This window comes from Bubalus kerabau, chromosome 19 (assembly GCF_029407905.1).
Source record: "Bubalus kerabau isolate K-KA32 ecotype Philippines breed swamp buffalo chromosome 19, PCC_UOA_SB_1v2, whole genome shotgun sequence".
Classification (NCBI taxonomy): domain Eukaryota; kingdom Metazoa; phylum Chordata; class Mammalia; order Artiodactyla; family Bovidae; genus Bubalus; species Bubalus kerabau.
Genome location: NC_073642.1, coordinates 55,683,153 through 55,702,199, shown reverse-complemented (window position 1 = coordinate 55,702,199; position 19,047 = coordinate 55,683,153). Strand labels below are relative to the sequence as shown.

At 46.0% G+C, this 19,047-nt stretch overlaps 1 protein-coding gene across 1 annotated transcript in view; it reads left to right on the top strand.

Annotated features, from left to right (window-relative positions):
* The first annotated feature begins 211 nt into the window (after positions 1–211).
* The window catches only part of TGM5 (transglutaminase 5), a 33,799-nt gene continuing 14,963 nt past the window's right edge, over positions 212–19,047 (top strand). The window contains exons 1-6 of the mRNA XM_055556487.1: positions 212–221; positions 4,826–5,005; positions 5,152–5,397; positions 6,214–6,332; positions 9,526–9,654; positions 10,236–10,413. Of these exons, the coding sequence (XP_055412462.1) occupies positions 212–221; positions 4,826–5,005; positions 5,152–5,397; positions 6,214–6,332; positions 9,526–9,654; positions 10,236–10,413 (862 nt within the window). The remainder of the gene's footprint in view (positions 222–4,825; positions 5,006–5,151; positions 5,398–6,213; positions 6,333–9,525; positions 9,655–10,235; positions 10,414–19,047) is intronic.

Genomic DNA, 19,047 nt, shown 5'->3' with positions numbered 1-19,047 from the left:
CAACACTGCCAAGAGAAACCTGACGGCAAGTGAGAAAACCAGTTGTGATCTGCCCAGTAAGCAGGTGGCAGTGCAGCAGCCTCCCCGCCTTCAGTGTCTGCTGGAGTCTCGAGGATGGAAGGGAAAGCAGACACACCAGGACCAGTTTCCTGACACTGCAGGTCGTCCAGCTGTTCTATGCGGAGCAGCCTGGGAGCCAGAGGCAGCCACCATGGCGGAAGGTACGCAAAGCCCACGGGGCTGCTGGAGCTCAGGGCCGAGGAAGAGAGAGAGACTGCAGGAAGTCGAGGGAAGGGTGGATTCAGAGGGAGGAACGAGTAAGTCAAGAATGGAGGCAGAAAGAAGAGAAGTTCCAGAAACAGCAGAATTTATTGGTAGCCTGAGAACCAGGAGACCAGGTAGAGACTGGCAGGTAAACAGCTAAACAGCTGAGCATCAGCAAGCCTGCTTCCACATCCCGGTGGGCCAGGGAAGGGTCAGGGATTAGGGGATCACGGTTCCTACCCTCTCTGCCAGAGCTGATCTTGACGCTGAACAAGTCACTTCTCTAGTTCCCAGACCCCGTGCCGGACCAATGAGGGGACTTGGACCAGATCATCTTAAAATTGTCTTCTAGCTCCAGAATTCTCTGAAACTTCATTCTTCTCTTATCCCTCCACTTCAAAGGGTCTGTGACTCATGTTCTCAGCGCTACCTTTCTCTCTGTATCAACTCCCTCTCTCTAGAAAAAGCTGCTACAAAGATTAAATGGTTGGTCAAAAACATGTATAAAAGTGAAAAGTGAAAGTCACTCAGTCGTGTCTGACTCTTTGTGACCCCATGGACTATACAGTTCATGGAATTCTCTGGGCCGGAATACTGGAGTCGGTAGCCTTTCTTTTCTTCAGGGGATCTTCCCAACCCAGGGATCGAACCCAGGTCTCCCACATTGCAGGAGGATTCTTTACCAGCTAAGCCACAAGGGAAACCCAAGAATAATGGAATGGGTAGCCTATCCCATCTCCAGGGGAATCTTCCTGACCCAGGAATCGAACCAGGGTCTCCTGCATCACAGGTGGATTCTTTACCAGCTGAGCTAATGAGGGAAGCCCCCAAACCATGTATAAGAATGAGCTAAAAGCTCTACAAATGTAATAGCTTCCTCTTCATTTATGATTTTTAATGTTTAAAATTTTAGTTTTAAATTTTTATAAATTTTAATTATGCAATAAATATTGTATAATGAACACACAGTTTGAGTAAAATAAAGCAATAATTACAGATAAACCCTGACTACCACTTCAACCTAGCCTCATTTCTAGAGAAACTGTTACTAGTCTTCTGTCTATACATTCACATTCATGTATATATGCTCAATGTAATGCATAGGATTAGCTTGATTGGCTCCTTCTTCTTCTTCTTGGCATATCCATGGTATCATCATATTGCACATATTTTTCTACAGCTAGATTTTTTTTACTCACTGAACAGAATCTCTTGGACCTCTATCCACACCTCTGAGTACCAAAAGATTTACGTCAGTATTTTCCACTTTCTATAGTATTTCCATAGTATGGCTGTAAGTAATTTATTTACCCAGTCTTCTATCAGTGGGTATTTAGGTTGTTCCCATTTTTCAATTACACAAGCAAGGCTGCAGTGTACTTTCTTATCTGTGCCTCTCTGTGCTCCTGTGAGAGTTTTTACTCTAGGATAGATCTTGAGATCAATTACTTTAAAAGGTTTTCCTATAATTTCCCTTCTACCTCCCTGATCATTTCACCCCATTCTCCCCTCCCATCAAAGAGAATAAAAATGTCCAGTATTAAAGTACCTCCTATTTGGATATCTGATGTTTGGGCTGAAGAATAATCCCTGTGTTATAGGCAGATATTAACGTGACCCACAACGTATCCGGAGGATGAGATCTGGCCCCAGTGTTGGCTGTCAGGAAGATGCTGCCACAGCTGTTGAGTAGTCTGGGTCTTGTGTCCAACCTGAATCAGGGCCAGTTAGCAATTCCTGTCTAGGCACCTGGTTTCTAAAAAGGGTGAGCTTCTTTTTTTCTGGAAAAAAGCTCAGTTGCTTTCCCAGGGGCAGTGGGTCAGATGTCCTTTCTGAACATGAGTGAAGGCCAGCAGTGGGTGGCAGCTGTTGGGTAATGGTGAGAGCACCAGACGTGGGCCAGTTACCCTAAGTTTGACCTTGGGTAAGATATGTAGCCTACTTACATCTTGGTTTTCTCATCTTCAAGCGTGGACGACACTGACCCCTCAATGTTGTGGAGAGTATTCCATGAGGTTACTGGCCTAGAGTGTCTAGAACATGGCCTAGCACATGTAATCAGGCCCTCAACAGGTGGTAGTTGAATCTGAAACACAAAATAAGTTCGGGGGATTATATAAAAAAACAGAGAACTCTATTCAGCCTAGTAAACACTGGTGTATCTACAATGCGCCAGTCTTTATGCTCACATTTCTTTTATAATAACAATAATAAAACAACAACTAGTTTATGAGAAAGGTGCACATTAACCGTAATCAAAAGAACTTAAAGAAGTTTAAGAAGATAAAGTTTAGTATTTATCAGGGTATTTTGGTACAGTCAATTTGATTCATATTTGTTTTATAATAGCCTTACTGAGGTATAATTCACATACCATAAAGCTCACCATTTAAAGTGTATAATTTATTGGCTTTTTTTATACTAAATTCACAAAGTTTTACAAGCATCACCACTAACTAGTTCCAAAACATTTTCATCACCTCAAAAATGAAACCCCATACCTACTAGTAATTATACTCTATTCTCCCCTACCCCCAGCCCCTAGCAAACTCTAACTTACTTCTGTGTCTATGGATTTGCCTATTCTGCATATTTCCTATAAACTGAATCATACAACACGTGGGCTTTTGTGTCTAGCTTCTTTCACTTAGCATAGTATTTTCAACTTTTATCCATGTTATAGTATGTTCACCCTTCCTTTTATATGATTGAATACTATTCCATACTGTGGCTATGCATATTTCATTTATCTGTTAAGCAGGTGATGGACATTTGGGCTGTTTACAGTTTTGAGCTATTATGAATAAAGCTGCAATCAACATTCATGTACAGGTTTTATGTGAACATACATTTTTCATATCTTGGATATGTATCTAGGAATTGTCAGGTTATATAATAACTCAACATTTAACATTTTGAGAACTGTTTTCCAAAGTTGAAGCACCATTTTACAATCCTATCAGCAACGTATGAGGGTTTCAATTTCTCCACATCCCCACCACCAACACTGTTTTTCTTATTATAGGTATCCTAATGGGTGTGAAGTGCTATCTCATTTGCATTTCTCTAATGATTAATTCTGTTGAGCATCTTTTCATGTATTTTTTGGCCTTCTGTGTATCTTCTTTAGAGAAATGCTTACACCAGTTGCCCATTTTTCATTTGAGTTATTTTTTTTAATTATTGAGTTATACAAATTCTTTATAGTGAGGAAACATTCTGAGTTGGAGCTCTTGTAGGACCAAAATACACAGACAGGTAGAGCTTTGCTTGGGGACAGACTGGCTGGAGGAGAGGGCCTGTGCTGGGAAGGGTGACAGGTGAGAAGGTAAACATAAGTTAAGGCCAGGTCTGCAGGGTCATGAGTGTCACATTAAGAGTGTGTCTTTTGGATGGCAGCCTGGGGGGTTTCTCAGGACTTTTAAAGCAAATAGACAACAGAATGATCAAATTGTCTTGAGGGGAGAGAATCTGGTGATGTGTTAAGGGGCAGGTGATGTGGAGAAACAGGCTGCAGACCGGATGGAGGCTGTTACAGTCACTAGTAGTGAGGTGAGGAGGTTGGAATTGTGTTCATGTGGAAAGGGACAGATGAACACCACTGATATTTTAAAGGAAGGAGATGAATGGATAGAGACTGAGAAGATGTCAACTGCGATTTAAGGGCTATGAGCCCAGGTGCTTGGGGACTGAGGTAGAAACATGGCCAAACATGCAGGAGTGAGAAGTGGAGCCCTTTGGGGGAGACACACTTGGAGAACACTGAAGTCAGTCTGTGTTTTAATGGAAGCTGCAGAAGACTGGGAGTGGGACTTTCTGAGACCGTCCTCAGCGCTCAGCTCCCAAGTCACAAAGCGTTAGTGGTAGTCAGAGAGCTAGCAAATTACTTCAAACATAGCAGCTAACCTGGGGCAGCTACAATTAACCTGGGGCAGCTACCCCAGGGACTTGCTGTCAGAGCTGGAGACTGGTGCAGGGACAAGGGAAACTGTGAAGTCCAAGAAAGTTGATGCAGGAGTGAAGCTGGAGACATCTGACTGAAGAGAGCAGTCAGATTTGGCCAGGCCTACAAGAGGAGTCAAAGAGGGGCAGAAAACTATGTGCTCCTTATGGGAGAAAGGGACAGAAGGTCACAGAAGCAGGGAAGGTAGGGAGGAAAGAAGTAAGGGAGAGACACTTGCATGCATGGAGCCTCATTTACCATTAGTTGCTCAGTCGTGTCTGACTCTTTGAGGCTCCTCTGTCCCTGGGATTTTCCAGGCAAGAATACTGGAGTGGGTTGCCATTTCCTTCTCCAGGGGATCTTCCCAATCCAGGGATTGAACCCCGGTCTCCTGCACTGCAGGCAGATTCTTCACTGTCTGAGCCACAAGGGAAGTCCATTTTATCCTCACACAAACCCTGAAAGGCTCGTAAAATAGATTCTCTTTTACCTACTTGGAAACTGAGATCAGAGAGGTTCAGTTTCTTTTCCAAGTTCGCACAACTACTAAGTGGTGGACAAGACTGGACCAGAGCCCACATCCCTGCTCTTTCATTTGCCCTCGCTGCCCCATCGCAGGGCTGGAGGTGGCCCTCACCGACCTCCAGAGCTCCTGGAACAACGTGCAGCACCATACAGATGAGATCAGCTCCAACCGCCTCCTTGTTCGCCGGGGCCAGGCCTTCAACATCACCCTGTACTTCAGGAACCGGGCCTTCCAGCCAGGCCTGGACAACATCATCTTTGTGACTGAGACTGGTGAGGACTCCGGCTGGCTTGCGGGGGTCCCGCACGTGTGTGTGTGTGTGTGTGTGTGTGTGTGTGTGTGTGTGTGTGTCTGTTGGGGGCAATTATCAGTGGTTGGGAGGTCACTGCAGAGTTCCTCAGCTCTGCTTCCTCCTTAGGACCACTGCCAGATCTGCCCAAGGGGACTCGAGCCGTGTTCAGCCTGGAAGGTCACCCTGGCCCCAGCCCCTGGATTGCCTCACTGCAGACCATTGGGGCCAATTCCCTGGAGGTGAGCCTGTGTGCCCCTCCTATGGCAGCTGTGGGTCGGTACCTCTTGAAGGTTCACATCAAATCCCTACAGGGGCCTGTCACAGCCTACCAGCTCGGGGAGTTCATCCTGCTCTTCAATCCTTGGTGCCCAGGTAAGGCGAGATGCCCTCACCTCTGCCCCTGTGTCAGTGCCATAGACAGCGAGGCTCAAGGGTTTCCAGATCCCTTCTCCATAGCCACCACAAACCTCCCCAATCCCATGCACTCAGCATCCACTCCCAACAGCCAACAAGCAGGGCAGAGAAGCCTTGTTATTTATTTACTTACTCAGAATTTTAAAATAATGAACCAAGTCATCTTTACTTTAAAAGAAAGCTATTATAATCAACTATTGACCACTATTAACATCTATCTTCTTCATACATTCTAAAGTTAACTGGAGTTTTTCCATTATAAGACTTAATAAGTACATTCCATTGAAAATTTGTAAAATGAAGTACAGGGTAAAATGAAGAAAGGAAGGTAAGTAGAGAGGGAGGGAGGGAGGAACCCCTAGGCTCCAGTTTGCTCATTTCCATAGAGGATGAGTTGAGTGTAGCAGAAAAAGCATGCACTCAATATGGGCTCTGTGCTCACATTTCACTCTCTTATGTGTGGTTTGGACAAGTTACTTATTACCCTGAGCCTATTTCCTCAACCTTGAAATGGGGCTAGGATGTAAAGGTGCTTTGTAAACCAAAAAATTCCACCAAAGGTTATTTTTGCTTCTACCTTCTGTTCCTATTGACCGTACAGCTGGTGTTGATGGGTGGTGGGGGTGGGTCTCCCCCTCACTCATGAGCCTCTTGGAGTCACCCATCCCTCTCCCCAGAGCTCAGGTCCCATAGGCCTGGGCCTTCTGGAGTGGGACTAGAGTAGGAAGGACGACGTGATTTTTCTGCCTTGTGTCCTCCCACTTTGATTCCCAGAGGATGCTGTCTACCTGGAGAGTGAACCCCAGAGGCAGGAATATGTCATGAATGATTATGGCTTCATCTATCAAGGGAACAAGAACTGGATCCGCCCCTGCCCCTGGAATTATGGACAAGTGAGTCTCAGCTTTGCTCATGGCCCATTCAGGCCCTGGTCTCTTGGGGAGAGGGGAGCAGGAGCGGGTGGGAGGGTGCCCTTCATGCAAGATTCATCCAGAACTGCTGACAAGTGGGAGTTAAATGGCACCAACAAGATATGAGATGTGACCCCAGGGAGCTAGGGGAGCAGCCGTAGAAAGGTGGAAGGTGTTCTTAGATGATCACATCTGATTTGGACAATAAGACTTAAAGGGGAAGGACAGCTGAAGGCACCCACCCAGGAAGTCCACCGAGAGGGTGCAGCTGCAGGGACAGCAGTGACAATGGTCATGATTGCTGGATGTTTGTTTGTTAGCTGCGTTTCCAGTGGGGCCCCAGCTACCACGCTTCCTTCATCCTCATAACCCCAGGTGCCAGGCTCTAGGATCCATTTTGTCACACTGGAGAAAATCTGTCCCCTGAACATCTCAGCCAGAAGCAGCGCTGATGAGCCGCAGGATGTCTTCCTCCCCACTGCTCTTACCTCTTCAGTTATTTGTTTTGATCACATACCTTTCTCATTATAAAAGTAGTACAGGGAGCTCCCTGGTGGCCCAGTGGTTAGTTAAGACTCCACACTTTCACTGGAGGGGGTATGGGTTCAATCTCTGGTCAGGGAACTAAGATCCCACAATGTCATGTGGTATAGTAAAAAAAAAAAAAAAGCAATATATATTCTTTTCCCTTATAGATTATTACAAAATATTGAGTACAGTCCCCTGTGCTATATAGTAGGTCCTTGTTGGTTATCTATTTTATATATAGTTGTATGTATATTTTAATTTCAAAATCCTAATCTGCAACTTAAAAGAGAAAAGACTCTGAAAAAGAATATATATGTGTTTACATACATATATGAATTATTGTGCTATATACCTGAAATTAACACAGCATTGCAAATCAACTATGTGGTGATAGTTTAGTCACTAAGTCGTGTCCAGCTCCTTGCCACCCCATTGACTACAGCCCACCAGGCTCCTCTGTCCATGGGATTCTCCAAGCAAGAATACTGGAGTGGGTTGCCATTTCCTTCTCCAGGGGATCTTCCTGACCCGGGGATCGATTCTAGGGCTCCTGTATTGCAGGCAGATTCTTAACCCACTGAGCTATGAGGGAAGCTCAGATCAACCATACTTAAACAAAAAATAAAATTGGTATGAACATTTTTTAAAGTAACATATAATTGCTTAAAAAAACTTTATGAAACATTACAAAAATGGGTGTCTAGAATATGAAAGTCTGTCTAGGCATAGTCACCAGCAAGGTGTGTGTTCCTTTATATTTTGTTCTCTACACGTATTCTAAAACACGTGATTTTTGTTTGTAAAAACAGCACCATCCTAATTGCAAGGCTCTGTAAGGCCTGAGTTACTGAAAGCCTGCCTCCCACTGAAAGCTCAGCCAACAGCAGGTGCTCCAGGAAGCCCAGAGCCAGGCTGAGCCCTTGCACCAGAACACTCTGGGGGTCGGTGGGGAGGGGCCACTCTGGCTGCTCAGAAGGGGTGGCGGCTGGAAACTTCTGTGGGGGGCTTGTGGTGCTTGTATCAGTTTGATATGGGTCCCTGTCCCAGACTTGCTCAAAGAGAACTCTAGCACAGGTGGCATCAGGCCCAACGTTGGCTCCCGGGGTGGCTACGGTCAAGATGAGATACGAAAACCTCAAATGGTCCCAACTGACAGCCCCAACTCCTCACTCAGCATGGGCAGATGGGGATCCCAGAGGGCCCCTGGACAGGAGTTGGCTGTCATCTGTGAGAAACAGAAGTGAGGAGATGCTGCTTCCCGAGTCCTGGGTTTTTCCTTTCTGTCTCTCTTCTTCAGTGAATGCATATTGAATATCTGCTCAGTGCCAGGCAAGGGGCTAGATGCTAGAAGCATGAAAATGAATAAAACATTGCCCCTGAGCCCACAGTGAAGTGGGGACTCAGTCACATAAGCAGGTCACTGATTAGGCAGTGGGATATACAAAGATTGAGTGCCAGGTGCAGGGTATTCTGGGAGCCTTGAAGAAGAGCACTTGATTGGGCATGGGGGTGTTGGGGAAGCTTCCTGGGAGAGGAGATTTTGGAACTGAGTTAGCCAAGTGAAGGGAAAGGGGGAACCATCCCAGGCAGAGGGAAGCTTGAGCAGACACAAAGGAGAGAAATGAGTTGGCCTGCTACAGGCGTTACAAGGAATCTGATGTTGCTGGAGCAAAAACAAACAAACAACCCACACACAGTGGTGAGGGTTACTGAGATACAAGACTGAGAAGGTAGAAGAGGGGCAGATCAGGGAGGGTCTTACGTGCCTTGAAGAGGTTAGAGCTTTGCTCCTGCAGGCCATAGGACCCGCTGAATATTTTAAAGCAAAAAAGTCAACCAATCAAACTGTCCCCTGGGGAAGATGGATCAGAGGAGTCTTCTAGTTCTGTTTATGTATTCATTTACTCTCATTCAACAAAGAAGCACAGCATCCCTACTATGTGCTGGGCACGATGCCGGGTCTGGGGGGTAGAGCTGTGAGAAGAACTGGAGGGACACAGCATACAGTCAGGCCGGGAGGACAGGCCCTGGCTATCTCGTTGAAACTGAACCTGATGAGTAAGAGATATAGCCAGGGCTATGGAGTGAAACCAGGCTCCGGCTCAGGGAAAGACTTGGAGGAAGTGGCATTCATTCCAAGCCTGAAGGACAAAGAGTCAACCTGTCTTGGTGAAAATTTTCCATAACTCGTATGCTATTAGTCAACCCCAAACTTCACTGAATCATGGGTGTTGTGACAAGTCCGTGCCATTGGCTCAGCACTAGCTGCCAATGACGAGCTGGGTCAGCAGGTAGAGGTGGAAGATGAGGCAACGTGGCTTTAGCAAGAAACATCCCAGGGGCTCTGGGAGTGTGGATTAAAGGGGAGAAGAAGGAGAAACAGATTTTTTTCATTCAGTCAGACTCACTGGAAAAAACTCCAGGAATCTGACAGGCAGGAACTTCAAACTAGGCGAGCCGTGACCCCAGAGCTTTGAGACCTTGTAGGGCCGTCCATGGCTGTGCTGCTGGACAGTTTCCTTCCAAATGGGCTTGTATTCCACAAACACACTCCACTGGAGAACTGGGTGGGGTGGGTCATGCATTTCTTTTCATATCCACGTGTGCCTAGCCTGGGCACCTTGCCTCTTTGCGTCTTCTCTCGTAGTTTGAAGAGAATATCATAGACATCTGTCTGGAGCTGCTAGACAAGAGCCTGAACTTCCAGATTGACCCAGCCACAGACTGCGCTCTACGGGGCAGCCCTGTCTACATCAGCAGAGTGGTGTCTGCCATGGTGAGCTTGGGTCTGGCTCTGTCACCCAGGGCGTATCCAGGGAGGGAGGAAGCTCTGAAGGGGCGCTCTGCCCACTCACGGTTGCCAACTGCAGCCGGGGAATGAAGAGTCAAGAGGCAGAAGCCCTCTGGCAAAGCCATTTTTGATGAGACTGATGGAAGAATCTGGGTAACAGGTTTTCTCAACTGAGATCTGAAACGGCTGGGTATGACCATCACCTCCATTAATTACAAACTGCATTTTGGGGAAAGACTAAATGAAGCTCTGGTTTGGGAAATAATCTTGTGTTTAAATTTCCTTACCTCTGAAGTGTGTTCAAATGCTCTTAGAGCCAAGCTCTGGCTTTGCAGGGATTGGGGGTGGAGGAGTCAAGAGGGTGGGTAGAAACAGAATAGTAATTAACAGTGGTGCACAAGTCAGAATAGTGGCTTCCCACCCTCACCCTTTCCCCAGAAGGTCTGGAAGGTCCCAGCTAAAATAAGATCAAAGCTTCCTGCATCTCAGGCCCAGGAGCCCAGAAGGGAACCCACTTGTTGAGGAAAAGGCTGCTTCTAATGCTTCTACTTATGGCTTCTCTGCAGATCAACAGCAACGATGACAGTGGGGTGCTCAATGGAAACTGGGGCGAGAATTACTCAGATGGCACCAACCCCGCAGAGTGGATGGGCAGCGTGGCCATCCTGAAGCAGTGGCATGCCACGGGCTGCCAGCCAGTGCGCTACGGGCAGTGCTGGGTCTTTGCTGCTGTCACATGCACAGGTAGGGAGTGGAAAGGGCCCGTGGAAAGACAAAAAGGGCACTGGTTCATGTCTCGGCCCTCTGAGCCTCTCCTGTCCCAGAAATCTCACACAGTTCCCACCGAGGGACATTTACAAGGAAGCAGAATGTCTCATCACTGACCTCAGGCTTCACGTACCTTGGCTTATCTCAGAGGGTAGTTCTGAGGTGGACATTATACACTTCTCAGAACGTGGTGCCCTTCCCTTCTGAACTTGGGCAACCTAACAGAATCCTCCCTAAAGCCTGGCTGGGAATTGTCCAGGTCCCAAATAGGAAAGAAGGTGAAAGACCAAGTCATTAGAAAACTTATAAATTGGTCAGTGTCCTTCCTGAGCACGGAGAATGAGCTTGCTGAAGGTGTATTCACGGGAGGGAAATGTGCCACTGAGCATGGGCAGGGGGCACGGGGCCAGAGCAAGATGGCAGCCGAAGCGCAATGACTTTGAATGTGGAGGTGTAACATGTTAAGCGCACTTGGAGTCCTGACCAAGCCCACAGGGGATGGGGGAACAATAAGAGAGATCAGCCTTTCAGATAGGGAGTGGATATTACATTAATAGAAGAAAAGTCTAAAAATATGTACTGGGAAGGAAAGCAAATGGAAACTGGTTTGCAGGTGGCAAGAGGAGCAAGCAGAAGGAAGGGGAGGGTGAGTGTTAGAGAGGAAACACCTGGACATGATTACACACTGGAGGTGGCAGGAGGAGGCTTTCTGCTTCACCCAGGTCCAAACTAGCTTCTGGCCCTCTCACTGCCCCAGTGTCTAGGCCAGCTCTCAGCCTCCGGGCAGGCTATCTGTGTACCTAACTTGAGTCACAGTCAGGAAGTTATTCCTGTTGGCTGGGGAAAGAGGCCAGGTATGACTTTTACTCACAAGGCTCTCTAGGCCAATCCAGAAAGGCCAGATCTGCCCACAGCTTAGTGTTTATTGAGGGCTCAGGCCTTTTGTGTAGAAATTCCCTGTATGCAAAGGCTGGTAAAATCTGTGAGTGTGTGTGGTGTGTGTGTGTGTGTGCTGGACTAGGCTCTTGGAGGAAGCCTACAGAGCCCCAGGCTGCCAAGCAGCAGGCTGTCAGCCCGCTGTTCACAGGGGCATCAGCCCACAGGGGCATCGGGAAGTTTCTGCCTTCACATGGGGTGGCAAGAGGGGTAGTGCTGAGCTACTCCTAGTCTGCAGCTGCTGAGCTGCATCTGGAACTGGATGCCTTAATGGCCTAGGGGTTCAGTTCAGTTCAGTTCAGTTCAGTCACTCAGTTGTGTCCGACTCTTTGCGACCCCATGAATCGCAGCACGCCAGGCCTCCCTGTCCATCACCAACTCCTGGAGTTCACTCAGACTCATGTCCATTGAGTCGGTGATGCCATCCAGCCATCTCATCCTTTGTCGTCCCCTTCTCCTCCTGCCCCCAATCCCTCCCAGCATCAGAGTCTTTTCCAATAAGTCAACTCTTCACATGAGGTGGCCAAAGTACTGGAGTTTCAGCCTTAGCATCATTCCTTCCAAAGAAATCCCAGGGCTGATCTCCTTCAGAATGGACTGGTTGGATCTCCTTGCAGTCCAAGGGACTCTCAAGAGTCTTCTCCAACACCACAGTTCAAAAGCATCAATTCTTCGGTGCTCAGCCTTCTTTACAGTCCAGTTCTCACATCCATACATGACCACAGGAAAAACCATAGCCTTGACTAGACGGACCTTTGTTGGCAAAGTAGTCTCTGCTTTTGAATATGCTATCTAGATTGGTCATAACTTTCCTTCCAAGGAGTAAGCGTCTTTTGATTTCATGGCTGCAGTCACCATCTTCAGCGATTTTGGAGCCCAGAAAAATTAAGTCTGACACTGTTTACCCATCTGTTTGCCATGAAGTGATGGGACCAGATGCCATGATCTTCGTTTTCTGAATGTTGAGCTTTAAGCCAACTTTTTCACTCTCCACTTTCACTTTCATCAAGAGGCTTTTGAGTTCCTCTTCACTTTCTGCCATAAGGGTGGTGTTATCTGCATATCTGAGGTTATTTATATTTCTCCCGGCAATCTTGATTCCAGCTTTTGCTTCTTCCAGTCCAGCGTTTCTCATGATGTACTCTGCATAGAAGTTAAATAAGCAGGGTGACAATATACAGCCTTCATGTACTCCTTTTCCTATTTGGAACCAGTCTGTTGTTCCATGTCCAGTTCTAACTGTTGCTTCCTGACCTGCATACAGATTTCTCAAGAGGCAGGTCAGGTGGTATGGTATTCCCATCCCTTTCAGAATTTTCCACAGTTTATTGTGATCCACACAGTCAAAGGCTTTGTCATAGTCAATAAAGCAGAAATAGATGTTTTTCTGGAACTCTCTTGCTTTTTCCATGATCCAGCAGATTTTGGCAATTGGATCTCTGGTTCCTCTGCCTTTTCTAAAACCAGCTTGAACATCTGGAAGTTCACGGTTCACATATTGCTGAAGCCTGGCTTGGAGAATTTTGAGCATTACTTCACTAGAGTGTGAGATGAGTGCAATTGTGCGGTAGTTTGAGCATTCTTTGACATCGCCTTTCTTTGGGATTGGAATGAAAAATGATCTTTTCCAGTTCTGTGGCCACTGCTGAGTTTTCCAAATTTGCTGGCATATTGAGTGCAGCACTTTCACAGCATCATCTCATCTTTGAGGATTTGAAATAGCTCAACTGGAATTCCATCACCTCCACTAGCTTTGTTTGTAGTGATGCTTTCTAAGGCCCACTTGACTTCACATTCCAGGATGTCTGGCTCTAGGTCATTGATCATATCATCATGATTATCTGGGTTGTGAAGATCTTTTTTGTACAGTTCTTCTGTGTATTCTTGCCATCTCTTCTTAATATCTTCTGCTTCTGTTAGGTCCATACCATTTCTGTCCTTTATCGAGCCTATCTTTGCATGAAATGTTCCTTTGGTATCTCTGATTTTCTTGAAGAGATCCCTAGTCTTTCCCATTCTGTTGTTTTCCTCTATTTCTTTGCATTGATCACTGAGGAAGGCTTTCTTATCTCTCCTTGCTATTCTTTGGAACTCTGCATTCAGATGCTTATATCTTTCCTTTTCTCCTTTGCTTTTTGCTTCTCTTCTTTTCACAGCTATTTGTAAGGCCTCCCCAGACAGCCATTTTGCTTTTTTGCATTTCTTTTTCTTGGGGATGGTCTTGATTCCTGTCTCCTGGACAATGTCACGAACCTCCGTCCATAGTTCATCAGGCACTCTGTCTATCAGATCTAGGCCCTTAAATCTATTTCTCACTTCCATTGTAGAATCATAAGGGATTTGATTTAGGTCATACCTGAATGGTCTAGTGGTTTTCCCTACTTTCTTCAATTTAAGTCTGAATTTGGTAATAAGGAGTTCATGATCTGAGCCACAGTCAGCTCCCAGTCTTGTTTTTGTTGACTGTATAGAGCTTCTCCATCTTTGGCTGCAAAGAACATAATCAATCTGATTTCGGTGTTGACCATCTAGTGATGTCCATGTGTACAGTCTTCTCTTGTGTTGTTGGAAGAGGGTGTTTGCTATGACCAGTGCATTTTCTTGGCAAAACTCTATTAGCCTTTGCCCTGCTTCATTCGGTATTCCAAGGCCAAATTTGCCTGTTACTCCAGGTGTTTCTTGACTTCCTACTTTTGCATTCCAGTCCCCTATAATGAAAAGGACATCTTTTTGGGGTGTTAGTTCTAAAAGGTCTTGTAGGTCTTCATAGAACCATTCAACTTCAGCTTCTTCAGCGTTACTGGTTGGGGCATAGACTTGGATTACTGTGATATTGAATGGTTTGGCTTGGAAACGAACAGAGATCATTCTGTCATTTTTGAGATTGCATCCAAGTACTGCATTACGGACTCTTTTGTTGACCATGATGGCTACTCCATTTCTTCTGAGGGATTCCTGTCCGCAGTAGTAGATATGATGGTCATCTGAGTTAAATTCACCCATTCCAGTCCATTTTAGTTCACTGATTCCTAGAATGTCAACGTTCACTCTTGCCATCTCTTGTTTGACCACTTCCGATTTGCCTTGATTCATGGACCTGACATTCCAGATTCCTATGCAATATTGCTCTTTACAGCATCAGACCTTGCTTCTATCACCAGTTACATCCACAGCTGGATATTGTTTTTGCTTTGGCTCCATCCCTTCATTCTTTCTGGAGTTATTTCTCCACTGATCTCCAGTAGCATATTGGGCACCTACTGACCTGGGGAGTTCCTCTTTTAGTATCCTATCGTTTTGCCTTTTCATACTGTTCATGGGGTTCTCAAGGCAAGAATACTGAAGTGGGTTTGCCATTCCCTTCTCCAGTGGACCACATTCTGTCAGATCTCTCCACCATGACCCGCCCGTCTTGGGTTGCCCCACGGGCATGGCTTAGTTTCATTGAGTTAGACAAGGCTGTGGTCCTAGTGTGATTAGATTGACTACTTTTCTGTCAGTATGGTTTCAGTGTGTCTGCCCTCTGATGCCCTCTTGCAACACCTACCATCTTACTTGGGTTTCTCTTACCTTGGGCGTGGGGTATCTCTTCACGGCTGCTCCAGCAAAGTGCAGCCACTGCTCCTTATCTTGGATGACGGGTATCTCCTCACCGCCGCCCTTCCTGACCTTCAACGACCCCTGGCCTAGGGGTTAGAAGCCAGAAATTTGACAGCTTTGATGCCCAGAGTCACAGACGTCAGGGTGAACTAGGATGTCTGAGTCATCCAGGGAGCAGGCACAAGACTGAAGGCAGAGAATGGAATAATCTTGTATATGACAGAGAGGGAGTCTTCCTGGGATTGGAAAAGCCTAGAGTCTAATGGGCAAGGTACAGAGGGAGAGGTGTTTGGGTGTGGTTGTCTGGAACTGGGTGGTGAGAGAGTGAATGGAGATGATGCAATGAGAGCAGACCAATTAAAATTTTTATGAGTATCATGGCCCTTTAGTGACCCTGGAAGCAAAGGGTTGGGCCAAGTTGGTCAAGTGTGGCTGGCTCACCTGCAGCTCAACAACACCAGCCCTCCCTGACAGGGCCACCATGCTGTATATTGATAAATATGTCTATCAGTTTGGAGCACTCATCATTTCATCCAGCAACGCTTCTTGAGTCCTTATCCTGTGTTAGGCACTGTGCTTCTAACAATCTTGGTTACAAAGATGGGTAACACCCAGCTTCAATCCTCCACTAAATGTCAAGGATTTAGTCAGACTCTTTAACCCAATACAGTTGCCAAAACATGTTGTTAAAAATTATTATTGTTATTCTTTAACAGTCACAATAGCTGACATTTATTAGAGACTTTATTGGTGCCAGGCATTGTGCTAAAACCTTGACAGCCTAGAATAATGGTGACACTTGAGTTCAAATACTAGTACTACCATTAAGTGACTGAGTGATCTTGGACAAGTCGTTTAACTTGTGCCTCAGTTTCCTCAGGCATATGATGGGGAAATTAATAGTACCTACCTCATAAGGTTATTGGAAGGAATGACTGAGTTCATACATGGAGGGTGCTTAGAAAAATGCCAGGCTACAGTGAACAATCAATAAGTTCTTTTTTTTTTCTTATTGAATGATTTCATTTATATAAAATGTCCAAAAAAGGCACATTTATAGAGACAGACAGCAGATTAGTGGTTGCCTGGGGTGGGGAATGGAAGTGGGGATTAACGATAAATGGGCATCACAGGGGTCTTATTGCAGAGATGAAAATGTCCTAAAACTAATTTATCATGATGGCAGTAAGTTCTAACTAGGATCACCTAATTTGATTCCCCAAATGACCTTCAGAGATAGGTTCTATCATTATCTCCATTTTACTGATGAGGAAATTGAGTGGCAAAGCTAGTCCCACATTCAGGTATGGTGGCTTTAACCACTAGACTATACTGCTGCATGAATCATGTCAGCAGCTGCCATTTAATCAGCATCCCCTGTGCTGAAGGCACATGCTGGGCACTTCCTGATGCTCACAGACACCTCAGGTGGATATTACTGTCATTTTGCAGATGAGAAAACTGAGGCTTAAGGTGACCATGGAACTCATCTAATTAGATGTGCATACTCCCCTCTGCAGCTCTGCCTCCCTGTGTTTCCTTTTTTTTCTGAAACTGGAATCTGTTCAAGGGCCTCTTCTCTCATCTCTGTATTTATATATATATATTTGCTGCCAAACGCAGCTTGTGGGATCTTAGTTCCCTGACCAGAGATCAAATCCACACTCCTGGCAGTGGAAACTGCTGGACCACCAAGGAAATCCCATATTGTATTTAAAAAAATAACATCAGCATACTGACTTCTACTTCCTAAAGAAAAATCACACAAAAAAAGAGACTTTGCATGCATCAAAGATATGATTAAAATTTTTTGGATAGATGGTTCCTTGACATCAATTTAGTTGGCTGTTACTTTGGGAATTTCAGAGAAATCCCTGACCTTCCCTCCCTCCGGTGCTCAGGGCTGGCTGCTCCACAGTTCTCTGTCTCAGTCATCAGGCATTTCCTGTCCTGGCTATCCACTCCTGTGACAAGGCTAGGCCCCTCAGCCCCGAGGTCTGTGAAGTAGCCTGGATGCCTTGCTCTGTAACAAAGGAACGGAGAGAACAGCGATGTCCTGTGACCTGAAAATTCTCCCCAAAGCCAGGTGTCACCTATTGTATGATTCCAAATATGTGAAATGCCCAGAACAGGCAAATTTATAGAGACAGAGAGTCATTTTGCAGTTGCTGAGGGCTAGAGGGGTGGGAGAATGGGAAGTGACAGCTAGCGGGCACGGAGGGCCTTTCAGAGGTGATGAAATGGTCTGGGATTAGATGTGGAGATTGTTACACAACCTGTGGATATACCACACACCACTGAATTGTACACTTTAAAAGGGTGAATTTTGTGGTATGTGGATTATATCTCAGCAAAGTTGTTTACAAAAGAAAAGTCAGGCATCCTGGGGATGTGCCTGGTCTGTTCCTGCCCACAGCTGCAGGGCATGGAGTGGGGGCAGCGAGCCTTGGGCAGACCTATGGACCCTCTGTAAAGGAGGGTCCGGGGCCTGGAGCCACAGAGGAGGGTGGTGGGAAACAGCCTGGGAGATGAGGAGGCTGTGAGCTTAGGGCTGGGCCCTCCTCTCATCACCCCAAACTACCCCATGTGTCCATCTTTTATATGTTGGATCCCCACTTATGATCTGGTTCTCATGTGGAGTCCTCTGCTGAAAACAGAAACATCCCTGGGTTAGAAGTCATCTAAGATTTCTTCTCACTCGCTTATATAGTGGCCTCTATAACATGCCTCACTATCTCCATTTCAATATAGTAACTCTAATCTCATTGTTTTTACTGAGCCCTTACCTCTCAAGAAGGAAGTGGCCACCCACTCCAGTATTCGTGCCTGGAGAATCCCATGGACAGAGGAGCCTGGCAGGCTACAGTCTATGGGGTTGCAAGAGTTGGACACGACTTAGCAACTAAGCACACCTCTCAAAGAGGTGAGGCTTCTGGTGGCTCAGACAGTAAAGAATCTGATGCTATGTGGGAGACCTGGGTTCAATCCCTGGGTCTGGAAGATCCCCTGGAGAAGAGGATGGCAACCCACTCCAGTATTCTTGCCTGGAGAATTCCATGGACAGAGGAGCCTGGCGGGCTGCAGTCATGGGGTTGCAAAGAGTCAGACACGACTGAGCAACTACCATTACCTCTCAGAGATGGAACCTTAGTTAATGTCCCTGTCTTTCTGACTTATTTCACTTAGTATGATAATCTCTAGGTCCATCCATGTTGCTGCAAATGGCATTTTTCATTTCTTTGTATGGCTGAGTGATATTCCATTATATACACACACCACATCTTTAAAAAATATATATTTATTTACTTATTTGGCTGGACTGGGTCTTGGCTGCAGCCCATAGGATCTTCTATCTTTGTTGCAGCATGCAGGATCTTTAGTTGTGGCATATGAGATTTTAATTCCCTGATCAGGGACAGAACCCTGCATTGGAAGTGGGGAGTCTTAGCCCCTGGACCAGGGAAGTCCCATCTTTTTTCTTTTTTTTTAAGTTGAAAACAATTTTTACTATCTCACAGTTTTTGTGGTTCAGGAATCTGGGTACAGCTTAGAAGTCTTATGTCAACACATCTTCTTTATCTGGTCATCTGTCAATGGACATTTAAGTTGCTTCCTGTCTTGGCTATTGTCAATAGTGCTGCTATGATCACTGGCCTGATACTGTTTTAATCCCTAGCTCTTAGGCTCCATAGGTCAAGCTGGGTCTTGTTCAAAAGTTGTTTCTAGCCATCCAGCTGACTTTAGTTCTCCTTTGGCTGTGCTGGGTCTTTGTCGCTGAGTAGGCCTTTCTCTAGATGTGACGTGCGGGCTTTTCATTGTGGTGGCTTCTCTTGTCGCAGAGCACAGGCTGTAGGGCATGTGGGCTTCAGTAGTTGTGGCTCATGGCCGCAGAAGTTGTGATGCACGGGCTTAGTTGCTCCGTGGCATGGGATCTCCCCAGACCAGGAATTGAACCCGTGTCTCCTGCATTAGCAGGCGGATTCTTTAGCACTGAGCCACCAGGGAAGCTCCCTCTTCACCACTATTTTATTTTACTTCCCTCCTTTTTCCCTTGGAGTATTTAGGTTTCAATTA